The following is a 23,340-nucleotide window of genomic DNA, read 5'->3' as shown; positions in this document are numbered from 1 at the left end:
TTCCACGCTGACCTCAGGCCCTGCTCTGTTTTAAACCCCCAGGTGTGCCCATGCCGAAGTTGGAGTGGTATAAGGACGCGGTGCCGCTCAGCAAGCTCAATAACCCGCGCTATAAGGTCGTCTCCAGTGGAGGACTGCAGGTCAGGAGGCTGCAGCCAAGTGATGCCGGCATCTTCCAGTGCTTCGCCAGGAACGTAGCCGGAGAGTCGCAGGCTCACACCTACCTGGACGTCACAAGTGAGTCTGCAACTGGGTCTGGTTTGTTTCTCTGGTCCGAATAAGTTGATGAGTTTGTTTACTTGGAGCTTTTTTATCCCTTTGTTTGGTTTGGTTTCACACAAGCATAAACCTAAACGCACCAAAATGCAAAAAAACACACGAGCAGGCTGTGTCCTCTAATTGGTCAGAGCTGTCTGTTGTGGGAATAAAAATATAAGTATATATGAAAAAAGAAAATATACCAAGAAGATTCTGTGTTCTATACTTTAACACTGAATGCTGGACTTGCAGTGCAGATATATACAGGGGTTGGATAATGAAACTGAAACACCTGTCATTTTAGTGTGGGAGGTTTCATGGCTAAATTGGAGCAGCCTGGTGCTCAATCTTCATTAATTGCACATTGCACCAGTAAGAGCAGAGTGTGAAGGTTCAATTAGCAGGGTAAGAGCACAGGTTTGCTCAAAATATTTCAATGCACACAACATTATGTGTGACATACCAGAGTTCAAAAGAGGACAAATTGTTGGTGCACGTCTTGCTGGCGCATCTGTGACCAAGACAGAAAGTCTTTGTGATGTATCAAGAGCCACGGTATCCAGGGTAATGTCAGCATACCACCAAGAAGGATGAACCACATCCAACAGGATTAACTGTGGACGCTGTAAGAGGAAGCTGTCTGAAAGGGATGTTCGGGTGCTAACCCAGATTGTATCCAAAAAACATAAAACCACGGCTGCCCAAATCACAGCAGAATTCAGTGTGCACCTCAACTCTCCTGTTTCCACCAGAACTGTCAGTCGGGACAGTAAATTACACGTGTTTCAGTTCAATTGTCCAACCCCTGTACATAAACCGAGTCACGCAGCTGTGAGCAGTGAACGCAACACAGACCGTGTGTGCATGGACACAGTGTTTGTTCATAGCTGTGTTAGTTAGCATTATCTGGCTAATATATCCTTTTTTTTTCTAATTTTTCCCATTTTCTCCCCAATATACACGGCCAATTATCCAACCCACTCACTAGGACTCCCCCTATCACTAGTGATGCCCCAACACACCAGGAGGGTGAAGACTAACACATGCTTCCTCTGATACATGTGAATTCAGCCACCGCTACTTTTCGAGCTGCTGCTAATGCAGCATTACCGAGCAGCTAGCACGCTCAGAGGAAAGCACAGCGGCTCGGCTCCGGTACATCGGCTCACAGACGCCCTGTGCTGCAGACATCACCCTAGGAGTGATGTGGGGAGAGAGCGCCATCTACCCACCCAGAGGGAGCAGGGACAATTTTGCTCCCTCTGAGCGCCGGCGGCTTGATGGTAAAGCTGCATGAGCTGGGGTTCGAACCTGCGACCTCCTGCTCATAGTGGCAGCGCTTTAGACCGCTGGAGCACTCGGCACCCTAATATATCAGTTTTAACTGCACCTTATCAGTAATTTAGCTCAAATAAAAGGAGTATATTTGATAGCTGTGTCGTATCGAGACTGGATCATGTTCTCACCACAAGAGAACCGCTCCAGAGTTTGAATGGGACCGGACCGGTTCTTTTGATCCGCACCCGAGTGCGATTACTATTTTCACACCTGCTCAATCGAACCGCACTAAAGTTACAAAGGGACCAGAGTTTGTTTTAACCGGACCAAACAGTGCTGGTGTGAAAACGCCCTGAATCTGAATCTGTATTCTGGGTCCGCAGAGCGGTGGGAAAAGTGCCTGAGCGTAATTACTGGCTTGCAGTGAGAGAGTGGAAGCCTAATAAAGGGCATTTAGTGTGATGGGCTGTGGAGAGCATGCTTCCACCACACCGCCTCGACTTCACTCACTCTGCCACAGATACATTTCTGGCAGTCTACGGCCACACGCGCACACGCTCACAAGATAAGAAGTGGAAGTGTTTCCCTGTGGACAAGGCCCCGTCTGGTGTTGATTACCTTATAATGTTAGTTGCCTCTTGCCCCTGCCGTGTGAGGCCATAAAGGCATCTGGGAGGAATGCTCTCATCACACTGATAATTACACCATCCCTGCTCCAACACGCTGGGTGGATTATGATAATGATTTTTAACGTCAAGCAGTGACCTTTCCTCTGATTACTGAATCGACTGGAGGAAAAGAGGAGAAACACGCTCAGGCCAAAGCCTATATGTCTTAGTTGTCTCTAGCTAGGATCCCTGATCTAGGATTGGTGCTCCGTCTGTCTTCATAATCCTAGATTACTTCATTTGAAGAATCTGATCCGTGTGACCGTAGGGAGTTCTTGTCTGGAAGCATTTGGCTCCATGCTGCTATTCCAGGAGGTGAAACAGTTGCTATTTTAGTGCCCCAGTAATAAGCTAATCACTCGTACCTTGAGGTATAAACTGTAAGTGAAGAGTTTGCAGTGCTGGTTTTAGATACCCTTCTCTTTTGAGTACTTTATATATTTAGGCGAGGTATTTTATTAGAGTTAGAGTGGTAGATTTGCTTGACCACCCAGTTAGTAAACTAAACCTTGAGGTATAAACTGTCTCTCGGGTCTGGAAGATTTTTCAGCTTGAACAACACGGATCTTGGCTCTAATATGGAGCTAATAAACGAAGTCCCTTTATTATCAGTACACGTGTACGGTAGTGCTGGGCGGTATGACCAAAAATGTAGATCACAGTATTTTTCAAGATTCTGACGGTTTCACTGTATATCACGGTATTTTTATCATTATTTATTTATTTATTTATTTATATATTTTTTGCATGACTGGGCTTTTTTATAGGTCTGTGACTGTACTGTTAGGAGTACATATCATTTAACACACTAAGGCTTTGAATTGAGGCTTTGATTACTATTAGATTTATTTTGTCCCACAAAATGACACAATATATGAAGAAATCGGACTTTATAATCAGAAAAACTGCTGAAGAATATAAATTATAGACGTTAACAAAAAGAGGTCTTCCTGTACAAAATTATTTTAATAAATAGTTCAATTGCCATTAGAGCTTTGTAGTATTAAAATCAGCCACAGTTTTCTTTTTTCTTGAGTTAACAAATAAATTCAGTTCAGTGTGCATTAAATTTATCCTTCAAGCTGCACTATTAATATATTTAAACAGGGCTATAGTTACTGCTCACCTTGTATCATCTAGTTTTAGGGACTTTTATCACTTGCTAAATAAATGATTATGTACTTGGACTGTGGACTATGGACTGTTTCTGGGCTTGTCTGGGGGATAAAGTGCTGTTCTTAGGCAGGATGAAGCGCGGGACACGTGTGCTATTGTTTACCCATGCCATAGTCTTTGTGTATTTAGCAAGAGTGCATTGCTGTAAAGTTTGAACCGCAAAGGTGGGAATGTGTGGGAGGGGACACGAGGCCTGGAGGGCCACAACTTTCCACGTCACACAACGCATAGTTACATTTTTAGAGAGGTGGGTGTCGAGCAACGGTGTAAGTTCAACGCGTAAGTAAAAGTGGCACCACAGAGCTGAGCTTCCAGTGTGTTAGCTTGTTCTGCTAACTGGCTAGTGTTATCTAGCGATCTGTTCCAGCGTGCTTCTTTGGCGGCGCTGTTTTACACTGTGTGCTTCTACGCAGCACTCCGCAGTGCCTCTAGTGGTATGGCAGTATCAGAGGTGGAAAGTAACTAATTACATTTACTCACATTACTGTAATTAAGTAGATTTTATTGTAGTTTTTAAAATAGGTAATTTTACTCAATTACATTTTGACACAAGTAATTAACTTCGCTACATTGGAAAACTCCCTGTTACTGAGTAAAAAATAAAATGCTGGGGGAAAAAAAACAAATTATCTGAATTAAAAAAAAAATAAAGTTTTGTTCTCCATGGCAGCGCAGCTGAACTTCTCCATGCAGTGTTAATTACGGTTAGCGGGATGCGCCAACCAACATTTTTTAATTTGTTTCATGTTTCTTAAGTTTTTATTAGAAACATCTGCTTGGATGTTAAAAAAACATGTAAATAGCAGTTAAAGCATAGCAATGGCAAGTTAAAAAATAATAAAGAACTGTAAAACTATGAATCATAATCATATGAAAAAAATGAATCATAGAAACCTATGCCACTGTTTTATGGGGTGGTCTGAACAAATACTGCCTGAAAGGTCCAAATTATTTTTGATTATTTATTTATTATTTATGATTTGTTGTACTTTTTACATCAAATAAATAAAAATAACTATGTAACTTTTACTCAAAGTACATTTTAAATTGAGTACTTTTTTACTTTTACTCGAGTAGATTTTTAGATGGGTACTTTTACTTTTACTTGAGTAGTATTTTAGCAAAGTAAAGGTACTTTTACCATTTTTTTAGTACTTTTTCCACCTCTGGGCAGTATGTTAAAAACGTATACCGGTTCTGAATTGCTGAACGATATACTGTATGAACCGGTATACCGCCCAGCACTAATGTACAGTAAACTTGCGTTTTCTCTTTTCACATATCACGTTGTGAAAAATCAGAGTCAGAGCACAATGTCTTGGAGCCTTTACCAGCTACAGCACCTCTAAAGCACAAAGTGTTAGGGGCCTTTCCCAAGGGTCCGTCAGTGACTTGGAATCCAACCCAAACCCTGTGATTAATAACCCAGTGCAAGTTAGGGTTATAGGACCTTTTGCTGGACCAGGATTGGACACCCAGTCGTGAGCTTAACCTTAAGGTATAAACGGTCTGTCACCTTGAACATCTTATATATATATATATATATATATATATATATATATATATATATATATATATATATAAAACACCTGGCACTAATCCTGAGATAATAAATAAAGAACCTTTATACCCATATGTCTCCAAAAAGTGTTGGAGAATTGTTATACTCTCTGTGTGCCAGTTGAAATAATTGTGCTACACATTTGAGTCATTTTAGTGTGTTAGCAATTGGAATAAAAAACTGTAGTAGTGTGAAGGTTTGACAGGTAAGTTAACATTATGTTAACAGAACCTTAACATAATGCACAGCTTTTTTGTAGTAAAAATAAAAGAGTAAAGTGATAAAGATGAAAAGATTCATCGTATTGTAGTAAGCAGTGGCCTTCAATAGGCATTTCAGAGTTCACTAAACTTTTTCACAGTTTTTTTTTTTTTTTTCCCACAGTTTATCATGCTTTTTATTATAATTCTTCAATACAAAAAAAATAAATAAAATAAAATAACAGTCCAGTAAAGGAGCTCTGCTTTACGCAAATATATGAGATTTTAGATATGCCCAGCTTTGGTGCTTCATAATATAAAATATAACCTCAGACCTGGTTAGAATGTGTAATCAGTGTGTAATTGGGATGCACTGAATATGAATAGAGAAGAAATGCAGCGAGTTATCTGGAGAGAGCAGAAGACCTTGCATCGACGTCTGTTTTCCGCTCCTGTCACGGCGTATCGAGTGCACGTATCTAGCCCCCCCCTTCATTGACCAGCGGCTCAATCACAGCTGCTCCTCCTGGGTGTATTGTTGCCGTATAGATCTGTTTCATGCCAAAATGATCAAAGACAAGAAGAGGGAGTTGAATACCAGCGTGCACTGTAATCACTCGCACTGCGGTCTACACAGAGAAACAGCCCACCACCATCCCCGCTCTACTGCGCGACAGAACGGCATTGAAAACGAGCGCGGCATTGTTGTGAAGTAAAGCACTGTGCGGACGCTTTGAATGGTCATGTTATATTGCAGCAGAAATACAATACCCACATTCACTAGAATCAACTGTAGCCAGGCTGCACTATTCCTCTTACTGTGCTCAGACCTGTTTTTTTAAGCGCAGCTGCTTCTCAAGGTCTCTGCCTGTAAATGTGCTTTTTAATTTTTTTCTTTCCTGAGCATTTACCTCATCGATCTTCATCGAGATACACATAAAAGGTCGAGGGGAAACTAACCTTTTAGCCGCGGTGCAAATTGAGCTGTAATGGGGTTTATTTTCCCATCTTGACTCCAAATTGATATGGCAGAAATTCAGCTCAGAATCCAAATAACGTTGTTTTTTCCCTTCAATCAGGGATACCTATTCATTTACACATCTCCGCTTATTATAGAATGACCCGCCGACTCCACAATGCCTCCATTACTGCGGCCCCAATCAGAATAGCCTAATTGGATTCATTCCGGTTGTTTACTGTTTCTGATTTGAAACACAAATTTGAATCACTGCAAGAGTGGAAAAGCGTACATATTTCTGCCGGCCCAGAATAACAAAGCCATGAAAGCAGGAATAGAATGGAGCTTTAATTCAATTTCCTGCTGTTCAGTAATGAATTGTGTGTGTGTGTGTGTGTGTGCACGTTCAGGTATATGTATGTGTGTACGCGTGCATGGCAGTTATCAAATTTGTGTGTGTGTGTGTGTGTGTGTGTGTGTGTGCGCATGTGTGGACTGTGTTTGTAGTCTTTCCAGGTCTGTATGTTTGCTTTGCTTTTGGGCTGTATGTTTAATTAGAGCTGTGTTTTTTGTCTGTATGTTTGATTAGAGCTGTTTGTAGTGTGTATTTGTGATTATTGCTGTGCTTATAGTCTTTGCAGGTCTATATCTTTGATTGGAGCTGTGTTTGTGGTCTGTATGTTTCATTAGAGCTGTGTTTGTAGTTTTTGCAGGTCTGTATATTTGATTAGAGCTCTGTTTTGGTTTATATGTTTAATTAGAGTTGCGCTTGTCGTCTGTACAGGCCTTTATGTTTGATTAGAGCTGTGTTTGTGGTCTGTATGTTTGATAAGTGTTGTGTTTGTGGTCTGTACAGGCCTGTATGTTTGATTAGAGCTGTGTTTGTGGTCTGTGCAGGACTGTATGTTTGATTAGAGCTGTGTTTTTAGTTTCTTTCGGTCTGTATAATTGACTAGGGCTGTGTTTGTAGTCTTTGCAGGTCTGTATGTTTGATTAGAGCTGTGTTTGTAGTATTTGCAGTTCTGTGTGTTTGATTAGAGCTATGCTTGTGGACTTTGTGTTTGATTAGAGCTGTATTTGTAGTCTGTGCAGGTCTGTCTGTGTGTGAGTGTGATTAGAGCTATGATTTGGTCTCTATGTTTGATTACAGCTGTGTTTGTTATCTGTGTAGGTCTGTATGTTTGATTAGATCTGTGTTTGTAGTTTCTGTGGGTCTGTATGTTTGTAGTTTCTGTGGGTCTGTATGTTTGACTAGAGATGTGTTTGTAGTCTTTGCAGTTCTGTATGCTTGACTAGAGCTGTGTTTGTAGTCTTTGCAGGTCTGTGTGTTTGATTGTAGCTATGTTTTGGTTTGTATGTTTGATTAGAGCTGTGTTTGTAGTCTTTGCAGGTCTGTATGTTTGACTAGAGCTGTGTTTGTAGTTTTTACAGGTCTGTATGTTTGACTAGAGCTGTGTTTGTAGTCTTCGCAGGTCTGTGCATTTGACTAGAGCTGTGTTTGTAGTCTTTGCAGGTCTGTATGTTTGACTAGAGCTGTGTTTGTAGTCTTTGCAGGTCTGTATGTTTGACTAGAGCTGTGTTTGTAGTCTTTGCAGGTCTGTGTGTTTGATTGTAGCTATGTTTTGGTTTGTATGTTTGATTAGAGCTGTGTTTGTAGTCTTTGCAGGTCTGTATGTTTGACTAGAGCTGTGTTTGTAGTTTTTACAGGTCTGTATGTTTGACTAGAGCTGTGTTTGTAGTCTTCGCAGGTCTGTGCATTTGACTAGAGCTGTGTTTGTAGTCTTTGCAGGTCTGTATGTTTGACTAGAGCTGTGTTTGTAGTCTTTGCAGGTCTGTATGTTTGATTAGAGCTGTGTTTGTAGTTTTTACAGGTCTGTGTGTTTGCGTTGAGCTGTGTTTGTGCTCTGTGCAGGTCTGTGCGTTTGACTAGAGCTGTGTTTGTGTTTATGCTCTGTGCAGGTTTGGCTCCAGCCTTCACTGCGCCTCCAGCGAACATCACAGTGACGGACGGCTCTGCAGCCTCCTTCACCTGCCAGGTCTCAGGCGCCCCTAAACCAGCCATCACCTGGAAGAGAGGTAATAATCAGCCAGCACAGCCCCCCCGCTTTCCCCCCTCACAGCTTATTGCTCCTGGGTTCTGGCCTGAGTCAACTGCATTAACACATGCTGTCAGGCCTGTTGAATGCCCGCTATGAATGTGAAAAAAACAAACATGGCTGAATCTCTGCCCCCACTGCTCGTCACATTTTTTTACAAGAGGCATATTTTGTCACTTTGACTGGAGGGCCTCCTTAGCGCTCAGATTCTTCGACAGGAGCATAAATCGTCAAACACAAACACGACGTCTTTGAGTTTTCTTTTTTTTTTGTTCGCCCGGCACAGAACGCTATTAAAACCTCTTTGTTGCAGCTGATTGGCAACATAAAAAAGATAATTTCATGCAAGAGCACCACAAATGTGCCTTTTTATCCCGGCATTTTTAAAAAAAAATTTTTGCCTTTATTCATGAAGTCATTTCCATAGTCTTCTCAATTATGTACAGTGGAGCTCTCCTAACGAGACAGACTGAACTGGAGCGCGCTTCAGGAGGATTTCCCTCGGGGCCAAACTTTAAGCTTGTAATAAAAAATCAGCCATAGGTGAACAACTACCCATGATGCTCTGTTAATGCTTTGTGTCACTGAATAAGCGAGCTGCAGAAATGTGTGCATGTGTGTATGTTTATACAGTATGTGTATATGTGTGTGTGTGTGTGGGGGTGTTTGTGTGTTTGCAGATTCTCAGATCTTGGCCAGCGGCTCGGTGCAGATTTCACGATTCACCCTGTTGGAGTCTGGTGGGCTGCAGGTGAAGCCAGTGATGCTGCAAGACTCGGGGATATACACCTGCTACGCCGCTAACACTGAGGGGGCCATCAACGCCAGCGCCAGCCTCACTGTGTGGAGTAAGAAGAGGCTCTGCTTGCATTTTCTATCTTCTATCTTCTATCTTCTAGTCTTATCTTCTATCTTCAAGCCAACAGTCTCACATGGGGCTCAAAACGATAGAACAGGAGTGAATTTTAGAAAAAGGTGTCCAAAGTATTGATATTCATTACTCTGTACACTGAAAAAAAAAATTGCATAAATTTACTAAAAAAAAGTTTCACAACTTTCTGCATTTGCTTTTTTTTAAGTAAATTTAATTTCAGATAAATTTAAGTAGCTTCAACTCGGTTTCAAGACTTAAATGTTACATAGAGTAAATAAGTGAACTGAACTTCAGTCAATCCTTTCTTTAAGTAAACTTTACTTCATTTCTGCATACAATATTACCTAATTACAATTACTTAATTTATACAATATTACTCAAATAATTTGTGACACATAATATATAATTATTTCTGAAATTTAAATATTTTAGTTAAAATACATGTAGTATACTACAAATAATGTATTACATGCCATCTATGTGTTGAGACAGTGAGAGGTCTGTTTACAAAATAAATCTTTGAGATTATGTAAATATTTGAATGTGTGTTTTATTTAAAATTATATATAATAATATTGAATAAAATAAGTAATTGTAATTAGGTAATATTGAATGCAGAAATGAAGTAAAGTTTACTAAAAGAAAGGATTGACTGAAGTTCAGTTCACTTATTTACTCTATGTAACATTTCAATCTTGAAACCGAGTTGAAGCTACTTAAATTTATCTGAAATTAAATGTACATAAAAAAAGCAAAAATGCAGAAAGTTGTGAAACTTTTTTTAAGTAAATTTTACGCATCATTTTACAATTTTTTTCAGTGTAGTTAGAAGTATAGATACTGTAGGGTTTAAAATATGTCTGTAGAAGTTGTCAGAAGTATCAACTAAAGCATTTTACTCTTTAAGTAAAAGAGTGTAAAAGTACTGCTTTCAAAACTACTTCAAGTATAAAAGTAAAAGTAATGAAAAAAGGGAAAAAATTAAGCCATTAAGAACAAAAGCTTAGGCCGTGTCACAGAGTCCTATAGTGCACGACCCCCCCCCCCCCCCCCCCCCCCTCCCCTAAAAGCCATAATGACTATAGTAATGTTCTTTTAAAATGTTAATGTTAATAAATTTGGGATTTGCAAAATGAATGTATTTTATTAGAATGGAAATATATTAAAGATTAAAGCTTAGTGGGACGTTTGTCTTCAGTTCTCCAGGTCTCTGCATGGATCATCTTCATACTTGGCTATATACAGTTCTGAAAAAAAAGAGACCACTTAAAAATGATGAGTTTCTTTGATTTTACCAGATTGAAAACCTCTGGAATATAATCAAGAGGAAGATGGATGATCACAAACCATCAAACCAAACTGAACTGCTTGAATTTTTGCACCAGGAGTAAAGCAGCATAAAGTTATGCAAAAGCAGTGTGTAAGACTGGTGGAGGAGAATTAAAAACCAGGGTTATTCTACCAAATATTGATTTCTGAACTCTTAAAACTTGAATATGAATATGATTTTGTTTTCTTTGAATTATGAAGGCCCATTTTTAACCTCTTCTGGTCCCATCACTGACATGTGTAATGGGCCCAACATGAAACTCATGGACCAAACTTTCTTGTTCCTAGTTGAGATGAACTTGTTCCTAGTTCATCTGCTTAATCTGATTTCTTTTAGCATAATTCATTCATAACTCATTTGTTTATCGGAATTATGGTAATCAGGAATGGCCCAGAGGGTGGTGATGATGATGATGGTTTTCCTTCTTCTTTTATGTTGCTCTTGGTTCCTCTCAGTGTTTCTTTCTCATGTTTATATAAGGAGTGTTTTTATTGCCAGAGGCTTGCTCATTAGGGATCTGTAAAACTGCTTTGTGACATTTTTGTAAGATATGTAATAAATAACTGGGTTAAAATGATTTTAAAGTATTTGTGTAGTGCTTTTCACAATGGATATTGTCACAAAGCAGCTTTATACAGAGATCCTAGTCTGAGCCTTCGCTGAATAAGCTATTGGAAGCTATTGGCAAAGCGACCTAAAAAAAACACACAGCTATGAAGAGGTCAATACGACGATCCAGAGCAGAACAGCTTCGAAATAAGGTATTAGCACCAGTGGGGAACCAGGTTAGAAATTGCAGAAAATTGCAGAAATAGGGCATCTTAAAACACTGGAAAAAGATAGAAAAGGGACAAATAACATAGAAGTTAAGAGAAAAGACAATCACAGTCAAACTCACACATAGGGGCAGAAATGGCTGCCAGACACAAAACAGAGTTGACTAATAATACAGATATAAAAGCCAAAAATCTAAATTATCTACAGATATATCAAAAAATATATACATATGAAATTGCTAAATAAAATATTAAGTGTTTTAAAAAGCTACAGGAGTCCAAAACTAAATTCCAAACACTGGGGAGTGTTTTCTGCCTCAACCCCTCCTCACTAGACATGAAGCTCAGACAGGTTGCCAGATTGTGTCACACATTGTGACAAGCAACATTAAGTCTTTCTCTCTAGCTGATGAGTGAATATATACATTTGAATGTCCAAAGTTCCAGTCTCTACTACCACTTTATTGGTGGAGATACATTTCCCAACTATGGTAAGCAACCTTACTGAAGCTCAGTGATGACTTGTTCAGCAGAAAAAATAGCAGTGTACTAATATCTGCATTCCAAAGCCTACTGTAGGTAGATCTATTCTATAAAGGCTCCTTATTAATAGGCTAATGGCCAACTAGTATACTGATTGCTTTATTACACGTTACTCCAAAACACACCCATGATTAATTAAGATAATTAGTTCAAGCCTTTTGCACATTTGGAGCTGCTGAAGGCATATCTTTTGTGCCCTCATGATACTAAAGACACACAGACACGCCCTACATCCAGCTGCTTGATGCAAGTACCCCTCGCTGCAGAACCACAAGTCCAGGGGGTGGGGCTGGATCTGATCCAAGGGGTGGAGCCTGCCCTCCTGACCACCCATATCTTCTTTTCATTGGTTTTAAGTCATCGCATTTCAATTCGTCGTTAAACTTAACACGTGTCGCTTACGTTTCCCGACCAGGACTTTTATCTTATCAAATAAATCCTGGAAAATGTTATTTGCTACGTAGCACATTTAAATCACACAATACAGATTTAAAAGAAGGAACATGTCTGTGATTACAAACATAATAAAATGCTGTACATTTCCTATATAAATATTAACTATTTCATTTTTTATCTTGAATAAAAAGGGCCTAAAGACAAAATAAAAAATAAATAATTAAAATAAAGGATGCCAATGAGTGTCTTATCTACCAGCTACCATGTTCATTTATTATTACAGATATTAATACACAATCAAAATGGCGAACAAAAAACAGAGTTCTATAAAAAGAGTGTAACGATGTATAATTTTCCAAAGAGCTTGGAAAAATGCCCAGTACACTGAGAGTATAGAATGAGGATGTTGTTACTGCCAGATTGTTATTTATATTTTTTCTTTCTCCTCTTCCCCGTTCGTGATTGTTTACTTGACTCGGATGGGGAAGAGTCCGATCTGCTTCAGACCAATGAAAACACGACGTAGGAAGAGTTGGATCAGATCCAGCCCCACCCCCTGGACTTGTGGTTCTGCAGCGAGGGGTATCTCGCTTGATGGACAGTCGAACGTAGTGTGCTATAGGTCGCAAAAACAGGGTCCGATAATTCAAAATGTCTTTTTTTGAGCTACGTTTAGAGCCTGTAGTAAGAGTCTTTATGTTGTATTGTGCAATAATGCAGTCTGAAATCTTTGAGTTCCTCTCAAGCACAGCTGTGATGCTACGATGCTGAGATGTTGTGTTCAGCACATCAAAAGTTCTGGTTTAAATGTATTGGTGATCTGCGTGGGAGTGTGCGCATAATTAGTCGATGATTCACATGTGGTACCAAACACATTTAAAAACATTATAGAAAATAAAATAAACACATCCACATCTGCGTCTTATTAGGGAAATCATATATCAATAATTAATGTAGCATTTGTTTGTGAGGCAGCGTTCAATTATGAATCACTAACAACACATGCAGATGAGGAAATTGCTCTATAGTACCACATATTACATTTATTATTATAAAACAGGTGAATGATGATCACCCTAGGCTACCTTAGATAAACTTGTATATCATATATTGTATCGTATATGAACAGCTCTGGAAAAAAGAATAAGAGACAAATTAAGAGATCACTTAATTGAAAACCTCTTGAAAAACTGCTTAAATTTTTGCACCAGGAGTATAAAGCATAAAGTTATCCAAAAGCAGTGTGTAAGACTAGTAGAGGAGAACATGCCAAGATGCATGAAAACTTAAAAGCCAGAGTTATTCCATTAAATACTGATTTCTAAACTCTTAAAACTTTATAAATATGAACTTGTTTTCTTTGCATTATTTGAGGTCTGAAAGCTCTGCATCTTTTTTTGTTATTTTAGCCATTTCTCATTTTCTGCAAATACATGCTCTAAATGACAATATTTTTATTTGGAATTTGGGTGAAATATTTTACATTAAATGAAATCAAAATCAAAAGAAATGTATGAATCACTAACGACACATGCAGAACAGAAAAATGCACTATAGTACCACATACTACATAGAAGAAAAACTGCTGGATCATGAGATCACCTCAGGCTAACTTAGGTAAATTTGTGGATCATATATTATGATATATTGACTGGACTCTATGTTGTAGGCTGTAAGAGAAAGCATCGTTGTGAGCTGCTAATGTTAGAAGTGTGCTATACTCTTCATATTGTTCTATAGCATTGTCTTTTCACAGTACAATTGTTGTGTGAAGCAAATTGCCAACCAATTGCCTCAAATGATTTAAATAAATTCAGCATATTCAGGCTAACAGTGTGGGCACCACAGTGTTTCTCTACTGCTGAGTCAGTAGCGGCTACACCTGCTCTATGAGTTCCGCTTTACTGTTTTCTACAATTTACTTTACATAAACGAATATCTTGGAAAATTACAATATTATATAAGACCAGTTGGTGTAGGCAGTGTGCCAAGTCCTGCTGGAAAATGAAAACTGTAAACTTTACTAATGATCAGTGATGACTTGAAGAGACATGTCATCTGCTAGTGTTGATCCACTGTGTTTTATTATCAAGTCTAGAAATCTTACAGCACTTCATGCTTCTTCCCTCTGCTGATAACTTTTTTGGAGATGTGGATTTCATTTTCCAGCAGGACCTGGCACACAGCCCACACTGTCAAAAGTACCAATTGGTCTTATATAATATTCTTATTTTTTGATAGAATGATTTTGGGTTTTCATTGGCTTGTAAGCCATAATCATCAACAATAAAAAATAAGATGCACTAGTATAGAAGCAGTGGTCTAGGACAACATATCCCATAATGCTTGGATCTAAAATCTGCCCAGAAGTAGACAGACAGTTGGTAATCACTACTGTATGTGCTGTGTCTTCTTCAAGGTCGCACCTACATCTCCCACCCTCCCTCGGACCGCCGAGTCATCAAGGGGACAACAGCTGTTTTGGAGTGTGGCGCTACACACGACCCCCGCGTGGCCAAGAGGTGGGTAGTGATGCATGGCGCACTTTGGGTGTGTGTGTGTGTGGCCCTGTGTGTGTGTGTATGTGTGTGGGCAGACCCCACTGCCCGAGGCCAAGGCTGCCCCATCTATTCTGATTGTAATGTTAATTGGAAGTGCCAGCCCATGCGCCATTAAGTAGATTCGAAGCGCAATCCGTTATGCTATAAAGCTAATTCAGCGCTAATATGCAGGAAATCAGCATAATGAAGCACTCCTGCTTCCCCTGCTCACCCCCCCCCCACCCCCCACTTCTTCTCCTCTCTCCCCCCGACTCCGTTCTGTGTGCAGGTACGTGTGGAAGAAGGATGGCGAGGTGGTGGCTCAGTCTAAAGGTGGGCGGATCAGCCTGCAGGACGGCTCTCTGCACATCACTCAGACGTGGTCAGGTGACATCGGGGACTACACCTGCGACGTCATCTCCCTCGCCGGCAACGACTCCAAGAGCGCACGCCTGGAAGTGATGTAAGCAGAGTCTGACTGATACATTCCTATTTTACTACTACTTATGTGTAGTTCCACTAGTTCACTGAAGATGATAAGCTCCTCCCACTAATGCATTAAATATTTTTTTTAGTATATATACTTTTGCATAGAAGCAGATTGCAGATTTTCCAGAATTTCCATTCAGTTTAAAATAGGGCTACAAAAAAATGCTAACAATGGTATTGCAATGTTATAATTAATGGTGTCATCAAGAGGACAACAGCTATTTGCTAGTAATTCCCTGCCAAGATTACAATAAACATCTGACTGTTGATGTCTGTCTAGGTTGTATTCAGTCAGTGGTGCACCTGTGTTTTTCAGGTATATTCACAAGGGTGGGTGGTCAATCGATAAAAAAAAAATCTGATTAATCACGACAATATTCTGTGTTATTAACTGTAATTAATCACACTTGTTCTTAAAGACACAAGTTTTTTTTTATAGTGGATATTTAAATGTGAATAACAGAAGGAATGTAATGTACAGTGGCTTGCAAAAGTATTCATACCCCTTGAACTTGAACTTTTTCACATTTTGTCACTTTACAACCACAAACTTAAATGTATTTTATTAAGATTTTAAGTGATGAACAAACACAAAGTATTGCATAAGTGTGAAGTGGAACGAGGGGCTGAATACTTTTGCACATCACACTTTTCAGATTTTAATTTGATAAAAAATGTTGAAAACAATGTATCGTTTTCATTTAACTTCACCATTATGTGTTAATGTTGTGTTTGTTTATCACTTAAATTTAAGTTTGTGGTTGTAAAGTTTAATGGGTATGAACACTTTTGCAAGCCACTATACATTCATTCTTCTTAAATGTATTTTAGAGAGATTTGTGAGACAAAAGTGATAGACAAACACAAAGTAGCACATAATTGTGAAGTGAAATGAAAAGGATACATTGTGTTCAACATTATCAAATAAAAATCTAAAAAGTGTGATGTGCAAAAGTATCCACTTAAAATATCCCTTAAAATCTCAATAAAATACATTTTATTGTGGTTGTAAGGTGACAAAATGTGAAAAAGTTCAAGGGGTATGAATACTTTTGCAAGCCACTGTAAGAAATGTACAATGCAATTATACTTATATTAGTGCTATCCATTAAATAACTAGTATATACTTATGTTTAAGGGTAGATATGAAATAAACCAATCAGAGTGTCGTTCTCCATTCCCTTTAAGAGCCAAAATCACTCTGACTTGATTGCTGTTGATTGCTATTAAAAACAGTGCGTACACATACATATGCTATGCGTTTGTGCACTGCTGCGTGTCCATGCACGGGTGTACGTGAGTTGGGGATGCACCTGTGTTGACAATCCACTGCCAAGATAGCAATGAACATCTGACTGATGACGTCTGTCTGGGTTGCATTCAGTGAGTCGTGCACCTGTGTTTTCCGTTGCCAAGATAGCAATACACCAGCGACGTAAATATATTATATATATTCACACACACACACACACACACACCGTTGCTATCTAAATTACGTGGGCACAAGACATGAAAATAGATTTTTCGGGGTGTAAGATAGCAATGACCATCACTATATCTCTAAAATGGCAAATTTGCAAGAAAAGTGAAAAAAACAGTCGTAACTTTCAGTGAAAGTGATTCATACATTTTTTTTACATTTCTATTAATCCAGTCATCATGTAGTTTTGGAACAATGTAAAGAACAACTACAAGATTTGCTATAAATTAGAAAATTTACAAAAGAGAAAAACAGCCTAACTTTGGATAGAAACTTTACTGCTTTACACTGATGCCATATCTCTAGTGAAGTAAGTAAGGCAAGTATCTTTTTAATGGAAAACAGCAAAAACATTCCCTTATAGATGGTTGAAATGGTGTGAGTGGATGACCAGGTTCCTCTAGCCCTGTCTTTCATGCATTACTGGATATCTCTGCACTGAGGGTATAAAAAGCCTCACTGATAACATGGCAGCGCTTTGCCAGCATCAGCAGTGCATTTAGAAACGGAACAGTTGCCGTATCTGATCTGAAACCTGCTTCATTTAACTCACTCAGCCCTCATGGGAAAATATACTGTATATATGAGTGTTGATGCAGCTTCCTTACCTTTCCCACAGACAGCCCTGAATAAACAGCTGAACCCTGTGAACTTCTGCTTATTGATCTGATGTAAAGTAAAGATGTTTTGGCAGGAACCTATTGATACTATATGTATCATGATACAGGGTTTACAATTATGCACTTTTTTTCACACCTGAAAGTCATTTGTTTGTTACATTGTAACAAACACATATAAATGAATGCTAATACTGTTTTATTACAAATATACTGTATAATGCTCTATAATCCATGTTATAATCCATAATTTTTAGACTTGCGTACTATGATTTGCCTCTTCTAGCAATAGCGTACTCAGGCAAGCATTTCCGTCTCTGTGTGAACGTAAATATATATTTTTTTAAAAATACAGAGACAGCTCTGTAAAAAAATAAGAGACCCTTTAAAAATTATGAGTTTCTTTTATTTTACCAAATTGAAAACCTCTGGAATATAATCAAGAGGAAGATAGATGATCACAAGCCATCAAACCAAACTGAACTGCTTGAATTTTTGCACCAGGAGTGACATAAAGTTATCCAAAAGCAGTGTGTAAGACTGGTGGAGGAGAACATGCCAAGATGCATGAAAACTCTGATTAAAAAACAGGGTTATTGCACCAAATATTGATTTCTGAACTCTCAAAACTTTATGAATATGAACTTTTGATGTCTGAATCTCTGCATTTTTTGTTATCTTTTCAGACATTTCTAATTGTTTCTCATTTTCTGCAAATAAATGCTCTAAATGACAATATTTTTGTTTGGAATTTGGGGGAAATGTTGTCTGTAGTTTATAGAATAAAAACACAATGTTCGTTTTACTCAAACCTACTATACTTAAACATTTCAAAATCAGAGGAACTGATTCAGAAACTGAAGTGGTCTCTTAATTTTTTCCTGAGCTTTGGCTGAGCTCATATCCTCAAAACTTGTCCAACCTTACAACTGCCCCTACAACAGCCTGTTCTGGTGGGCGGAGCATGGCTAGGTTAATTAGCCTTCTTGCTAGTGCGCTTGTATTCATCTGTTCAGTCTCACCCCTGAGCTTGTTAAGGAGCTTAGCAGCAGCATCATGTTTTTGAAAGCTGGCTCAAGGCTCTCGGAGGGCCAGGGGCCGTGACACGCCGCCCTCCACGCTTCAGTGCAGTCTGGACACAAGGCCTCGACCCCCCGCCTCCTCCTCCTCTCCTCTCCGCCCTGTAGGTGCTCTCCGGGGGGCTGGCAGTGTAGTGGGCTCTCTCCACACGCTTATTTGCTCGGCTGCACTCTCTCCGTTGGCCGAGGGAGGGAACAGAAAGCCCATTTAACAGCAGCTGCCTGCTTATTACGCTGTGTGCCATATTTCTTCTCCCCGTGCCTCGGCCGGGCCCAGCGCTGCGCACCGAGATGCGGGACAGCACTCCCAGCGTGAGCTCATGCACTGACCTTTTTCATTCAACCTTTTTCCCGCCGTAACCTTTCCATCTGGATTCCAACTGCTTTCCCTACAAAATTCACACTAAAGCAAAAGAGCTACGAGTCAGTTTCAGGGCAGTATTTGTTTTGTATAACATATGTCCAAATGTCTTTTAATGAAAGTATTCAGCTACTACAGCAGAATGTAGCTACCAAAATTAATAAATATAAATTAGTGGTGTCAATCGATTAAAAAATTATTCTGAATAATCACTACAATATTATGTGATTAATTATGTGGTTTGGTGGCAGCTCGGTGTTGCTCAAGGCTGATCTTCGCCACGGTGAGCAGCTGCTCGCCGCAACTCACGGAGAAGCAGGCGAAGTCCAGCAGCAGCAGCGGAGCCGAGAAGGTCCACGAGCCCCAGGTTCACTTACCAGCAGCATGGGGGCGGGGCAGATTATGGCAGAAGTTGGGGTCAAACTCGGTGTCGCAATAATTAGCGTTAAAAAATATATATATATTGCATTACTGATTTCAAACTAATCGCATTTAACATTGACAGCCCTACTTATATACTAAATATATCTACATTCTAAAAATATCTACTATATAAAGAAATATCTGCTCTTACTACAACTATTACTACTATAATACTACTATTACTAATACTATCACTACTAATAATACTATATAAACAATAATATAGTGTATATTAAGCTATTTTAAGGTTTCTCATCTCATCTGCTCTTTTTTCTTTCCTTCTTTTTTTTCATCTCTGCCCAGCGGGAAAAAAAATGTGCATCTCTTAAAAAAGGCGTTTGACCTTTTGCATATGCCTCAAGCCCTGGAGACGTGAAGCTGGAGGCCTGATGCATATTTGCTGGCTGATCCAACTCCAATAGCACTGTTTTGCTCTGTGTTTACTGCTCTGAATCCAAAGTCAAGTCACACCATAATACATTCACCCTGAAACTTGAATAAAAACTAGTTTACGAAACACATAAAACTCTCTGCCCCTGAAAAAAACGGCATCAGGTGTGTTTTTATGCAGATTTCTGGAAGGCCCTGCATTATGTGGGATTAAGACTCATTATTTGTTTGCGGCTCTGCAGCGGCCTTATTATACTGTTGAAATGGTTTGTGCTGGCAGACGCCGGTGTGGAATCAGGCATTCTGTCAAGACGGCTCTTTCCCCCGCGGCTCAGCTCATCCAGCCGTTCTCTCTCTCCCTCTCTTTCTCTCCGACGCCGCTTCTTCCCAGGGCCCTGCTGCCCAAGTCATTAGAAAAAAATGGCTTTTAGTCAGAGGTACTTACATTGGCAATAAGTAACTTAACGGTGGGAGCGCCAGGCATTGATTTAGATTGAGGCATTGCTAGTCACCTAAAGTCTGGAGGCACTGCTTTTATGTTTTTCTTTTCCAGTAGAGTTTTTTGGGAGAGAATCAAAAGAATAAAACATAAATCCGGCGGCTAGCGAGAGCATCTCTTCAGTGGAAGATAATGCCTATAAATTGGCCAGTTATAGGAGAGAGTGTCACTTTTTAAAGAACATCCCCAGCTCCCTCTTTCCTCCTCTCGTTTTTTTTTTTTTTTTTTAAGTTGTTCGCCTGTTTTATTCTGCGGAATTTTCTCCGCCGCACATCAGAGAATATGCAGAAGCGAGCGCCGCTAGATGAAAGCCCGCGTATCATTTCTCTCCTACCTGTGAGATTGTCAGAGGTTGCCTGTCTAGTTAGAGACAACACAAAGAAGTGATGAAATCTGGAGCTTCGCTGATTCTCTCACTGGGTTTAATTTAGAGAAGAAAACAAACTTTCCGAGAGCAAACCGCCGGCGCTTGATATGTGGCCTCAGCAGGAATTCAATCCTCCTCAGAAATGATTAATAAAGCAATCAATAAAATAAAAAAAGAAGGAATCAAGATGAGCGCAAATAAACCTCTGCCTCCGTCTGGCGGAGGGAACGCAGATGAATTTGGAATCAGGCGGCTTTCTTTGAATGTTGGATCGAGGGGAAGGGCGGGCAGGGAGCGTAGAGGAGATGTGAGGCCGGGTGGTCCGGGGGGACGCGGAACGTGGAGCGTTACGGCGAATCTCAAACAGACCTGTTGAGCCGAGGCTGCCCTCACGGTGGGAGCCTTCTCCAAACACCTTGGATGGGGATTTTTTCGTTTTTTCCTTATTTTATGTCTGTTTACTTTGTGTGTGTGTATGTGTGTACTGCATGTGTGTGTGTGTATAAGTTTGTGTGTCATGAGACTCGATTGCTCATCTTGTTTGCTCTCCTCTCCCCAGAGAGCTCCCTCACTCCCCACGGAACCTGCAGGCCAGCCTAAACGCCACAGACAGCCGCAGCGTGGACCTCTCCTGGATGAGGCCTTTCGATGGGAACAGTCCTCTCCTGCACTACGTGGTGGAGCTCTCGGAGAACAGTAAGTGCACCTGATCTACCCCAAGCAACCTGGGTCTGTAGGAGGGCGCTCTAAGTAGGGAGTGGTCTTGGAAGGTCTTGGAAAGAATTGGTGACTCAGTAGCCTGGCATGACCTGGCACAGAACTGTTAATATTGATACCTGAACAGCAACTGGCAGGTATTATTTGGCTGATGTGATGATGGTGGTAGTGTGTTAGTGTTAGGCCCAATCCCATTCACCCCTCGTCCCTATCACGTGCCCCTACCCCTTGTTTTCGAGTGTAACCCTTCCCCTTGGAACAGAGTTACAAGATAAATGAGGGTGAAATCCTCCCTCTAAGAATTGGGAAGTTCTTTAAGCACCTGATACATCATCAGGAGCACTAAAGTTCAGTAACCTAGCTGCTGCTGCTGCTGCTTAACTAGTTAATTTTAGGGCATATTTTATTGTATGTCTTCAGAAAGAGGGGAGAAGGTGCAGAAATGTTTGTTAATTATTGTCCATTCCTCTTAATTCCTCTGTGATGGGGAGCTGAAATTAGCTTTGACTAGATTTTATTTTATTTTATTCTATTTTTACATTCCACCTTAAATGATGCAGCAGTCCCTGCTGTCTGTTTTACCATTTAAGGTGGAGCGGGAAAGTTAGATAGCTATCTATCTACTGAGACAAACGACAAGCATACAAGAATTCCCCTGATTTTAAATACCTCAGGGTCACTGCTGGATTGAGAATAGTCCACCAACAGCAACTTGTAGACAGTGTCCTGTGAGCAGTGTCCTGTGGGCACTACAAGAAGACAGACACTGTAAACTGTGCAGCAACAGATTCTTTAGATCTTCTGTCTCTGTCTGTACTTTAGCTACAGGGTGTTTCAGCTGTAGGTAGTAGTGTGTAATAGAGTGGAGGACAGTGAGTGATGATTAAACACAGTGTTTAAAAACTCCAGCAGCACTGCTGCACTGTATCTGATCCACTGTACCAGCAGACACTGTACACACACTACTAACACTTCATACACCACCACCATGCTAATCAGTGCTAATCACTGCAGTGCTGAGAATGTACTGTATATTAGCTGCTAACCGCAGCGCTAGCTCTTTCGCAGTTCATAGGTTAGTATATTGGACTGTATTCTTCATGTTTGCTGTGTTAAAACAAGCTAAATGGGATGAACCGCTAGCTGATAGCTGGGTTCCTCCGTTTAGCTCTATTGGGCAGCATTTACGTCCTGCTAGTGCTGCGGTTAGCGGCTAATGCTAATGCTGCTGCACCCAGCCTTAGTGCTGGAGAAACTTTACCTTAGCAGAGTGGCTTTACTGCTCCTTAATACTCTTAGTGCTGGAGAAACTTCACTGATATCTCACCTGTAGACAAAATATTGGAAATCTAAGCTTACTGTTAGTAAACAAAAGAGCCGTATTTACCCAAATAAATGGTTTTCAGGAGAGAAATATGTGTAGATTGATATCCAGTGCTTCCCAAAACGTTCCTATTTTTTAAAGTAAAACATGGCGACACCCTTGCTTACTTCGATGTAGACATCCTTACTTGTTTCCTCTTATAATCGGGTGCACCTTATGTATGAAAATAGACCAGAAAATAGACATTTATTGATAGTGCACCTTAAAATAAAAAATATGATAATATATTAGTCGTAGTAGTTAGTCTTATTCAGATTTATAACTGAGCTTATAATAAGCTTGTAGTGTGAGGTGTTAATAAGCCTTTTCTTCTTAAGTGGGTGAAGTAAATGTAGTGGGTGTAATAGAGCATGGATTTACTTAGAAATGTGTAAAGTGGGGGTACTCCAGAACAAGGCCCAGGGGCCGCCGCTGCAGTGTATGCTGGGAGTTGATCTGGGTTAAATAGTGCTGCTGTCTGCTGTGGTGTTGAATGAACAGCTCTGTGAGGAGGAGTGGAGACACTGCAGCACAGAAGAATACAGCAGATTGATCTTCTCCGGGTGCAAGTGGACAGTGAGGGATGGGCTGTGGTGAAGGTGCAGATTACTGGTGCATCAATGGAATGACCCTGGGAAGTCCTATCAGAAACACGCATGTCACTGAGTGGAAAACACCAGTCTGTGATCTCTCTCTCTCTCTCTCTCTCTCTCTCTCTCTCTCTCTCTCTCTCTCTCTCTCTTTCTATTTATCTTTCCCTATAGCTTAATCAACCCTTACTTCACACATATTGTGTACTCCCTCAAAGCTGGAGGAGGAGACCACTTCAGTTTCTGAATCAGTTTCTCAGATTTTTTCTATTTATATGTACAGGGGTTGGACAATGAAACTGAAACACCTG

At 40.0% G+C, this 23,340-nt stretch overlaps 1 protein-coding gene and 1 long non-coding RNA gene across 5 annotated transcripts in view; one reads left to right on the top strand and one right to left on the bottom strand.

Annotated features, from left to right (window-relative positions):
- sdk1a (sidekick cell adhesion molecule 1a) overlaps positions 1 to 23,340 on the top strand; it is a 601,048-nt gene that overhangs the window by 416,919 nt on the left and 160,789 nt on the right. For all 4 annotated transcript variants that reach the window (XM_049475506.1, XM_049475505.1, XM_049475504.1 and 1 more), the window contains 6 exons: positions 43 to 237; positions 8,059 to 8,175; positions 8,876 to 9,043; positions 14,534 to 14,636; positions 14,944 to 15,117; positions 20,919 to 21,055. In XM_049475506.1, coding sequence (XP_049331463.1) covers positions 43 to 237; positions 8,059 to 8,175; positions 8,876 to 9,043; positions 14,534 to 14,636; positions 14,944 to 15,117; positions 20,919 to 21,055 — 894 coding nt within the window. The remainder of the gene's footprint in view (positions 1 to 42; positions 238 to 8,058; positions 8,176 to 8,875; positions 9,044 to 14,533; positions 14,637 to 14,943; positions 15,118 to 20,918; positions 21,056 to 23,340) is intronic.
- Positions 1 to 23,340, bottom strand: part of LOC125799256 (uncharacterized) — a 345,287-nt gene that overhangs the window by 169,758 nt on the left and 152,189 nt on the right. The window lies entirely within an intron of this gene.

The sequence above is a fragment of the Astyanax mexicanus genome, chromosome 3, assembly GCF_023375975.1.
Source record: "Astyanax mexicanus isolate ESR-SI-001 chromosome 3, AstMex3_surface, whole genome shotgun sequence".
Lineage (NCBI taxonomy): Eukaryota > Metazoa > Chordata > Actinopteri > Characiformes > Acestrorhamphidae > Astyanax > Astyanax mexicanus.
This window is presented reverse-complemented; position numbering and strand designations above follow the sequence as displayed.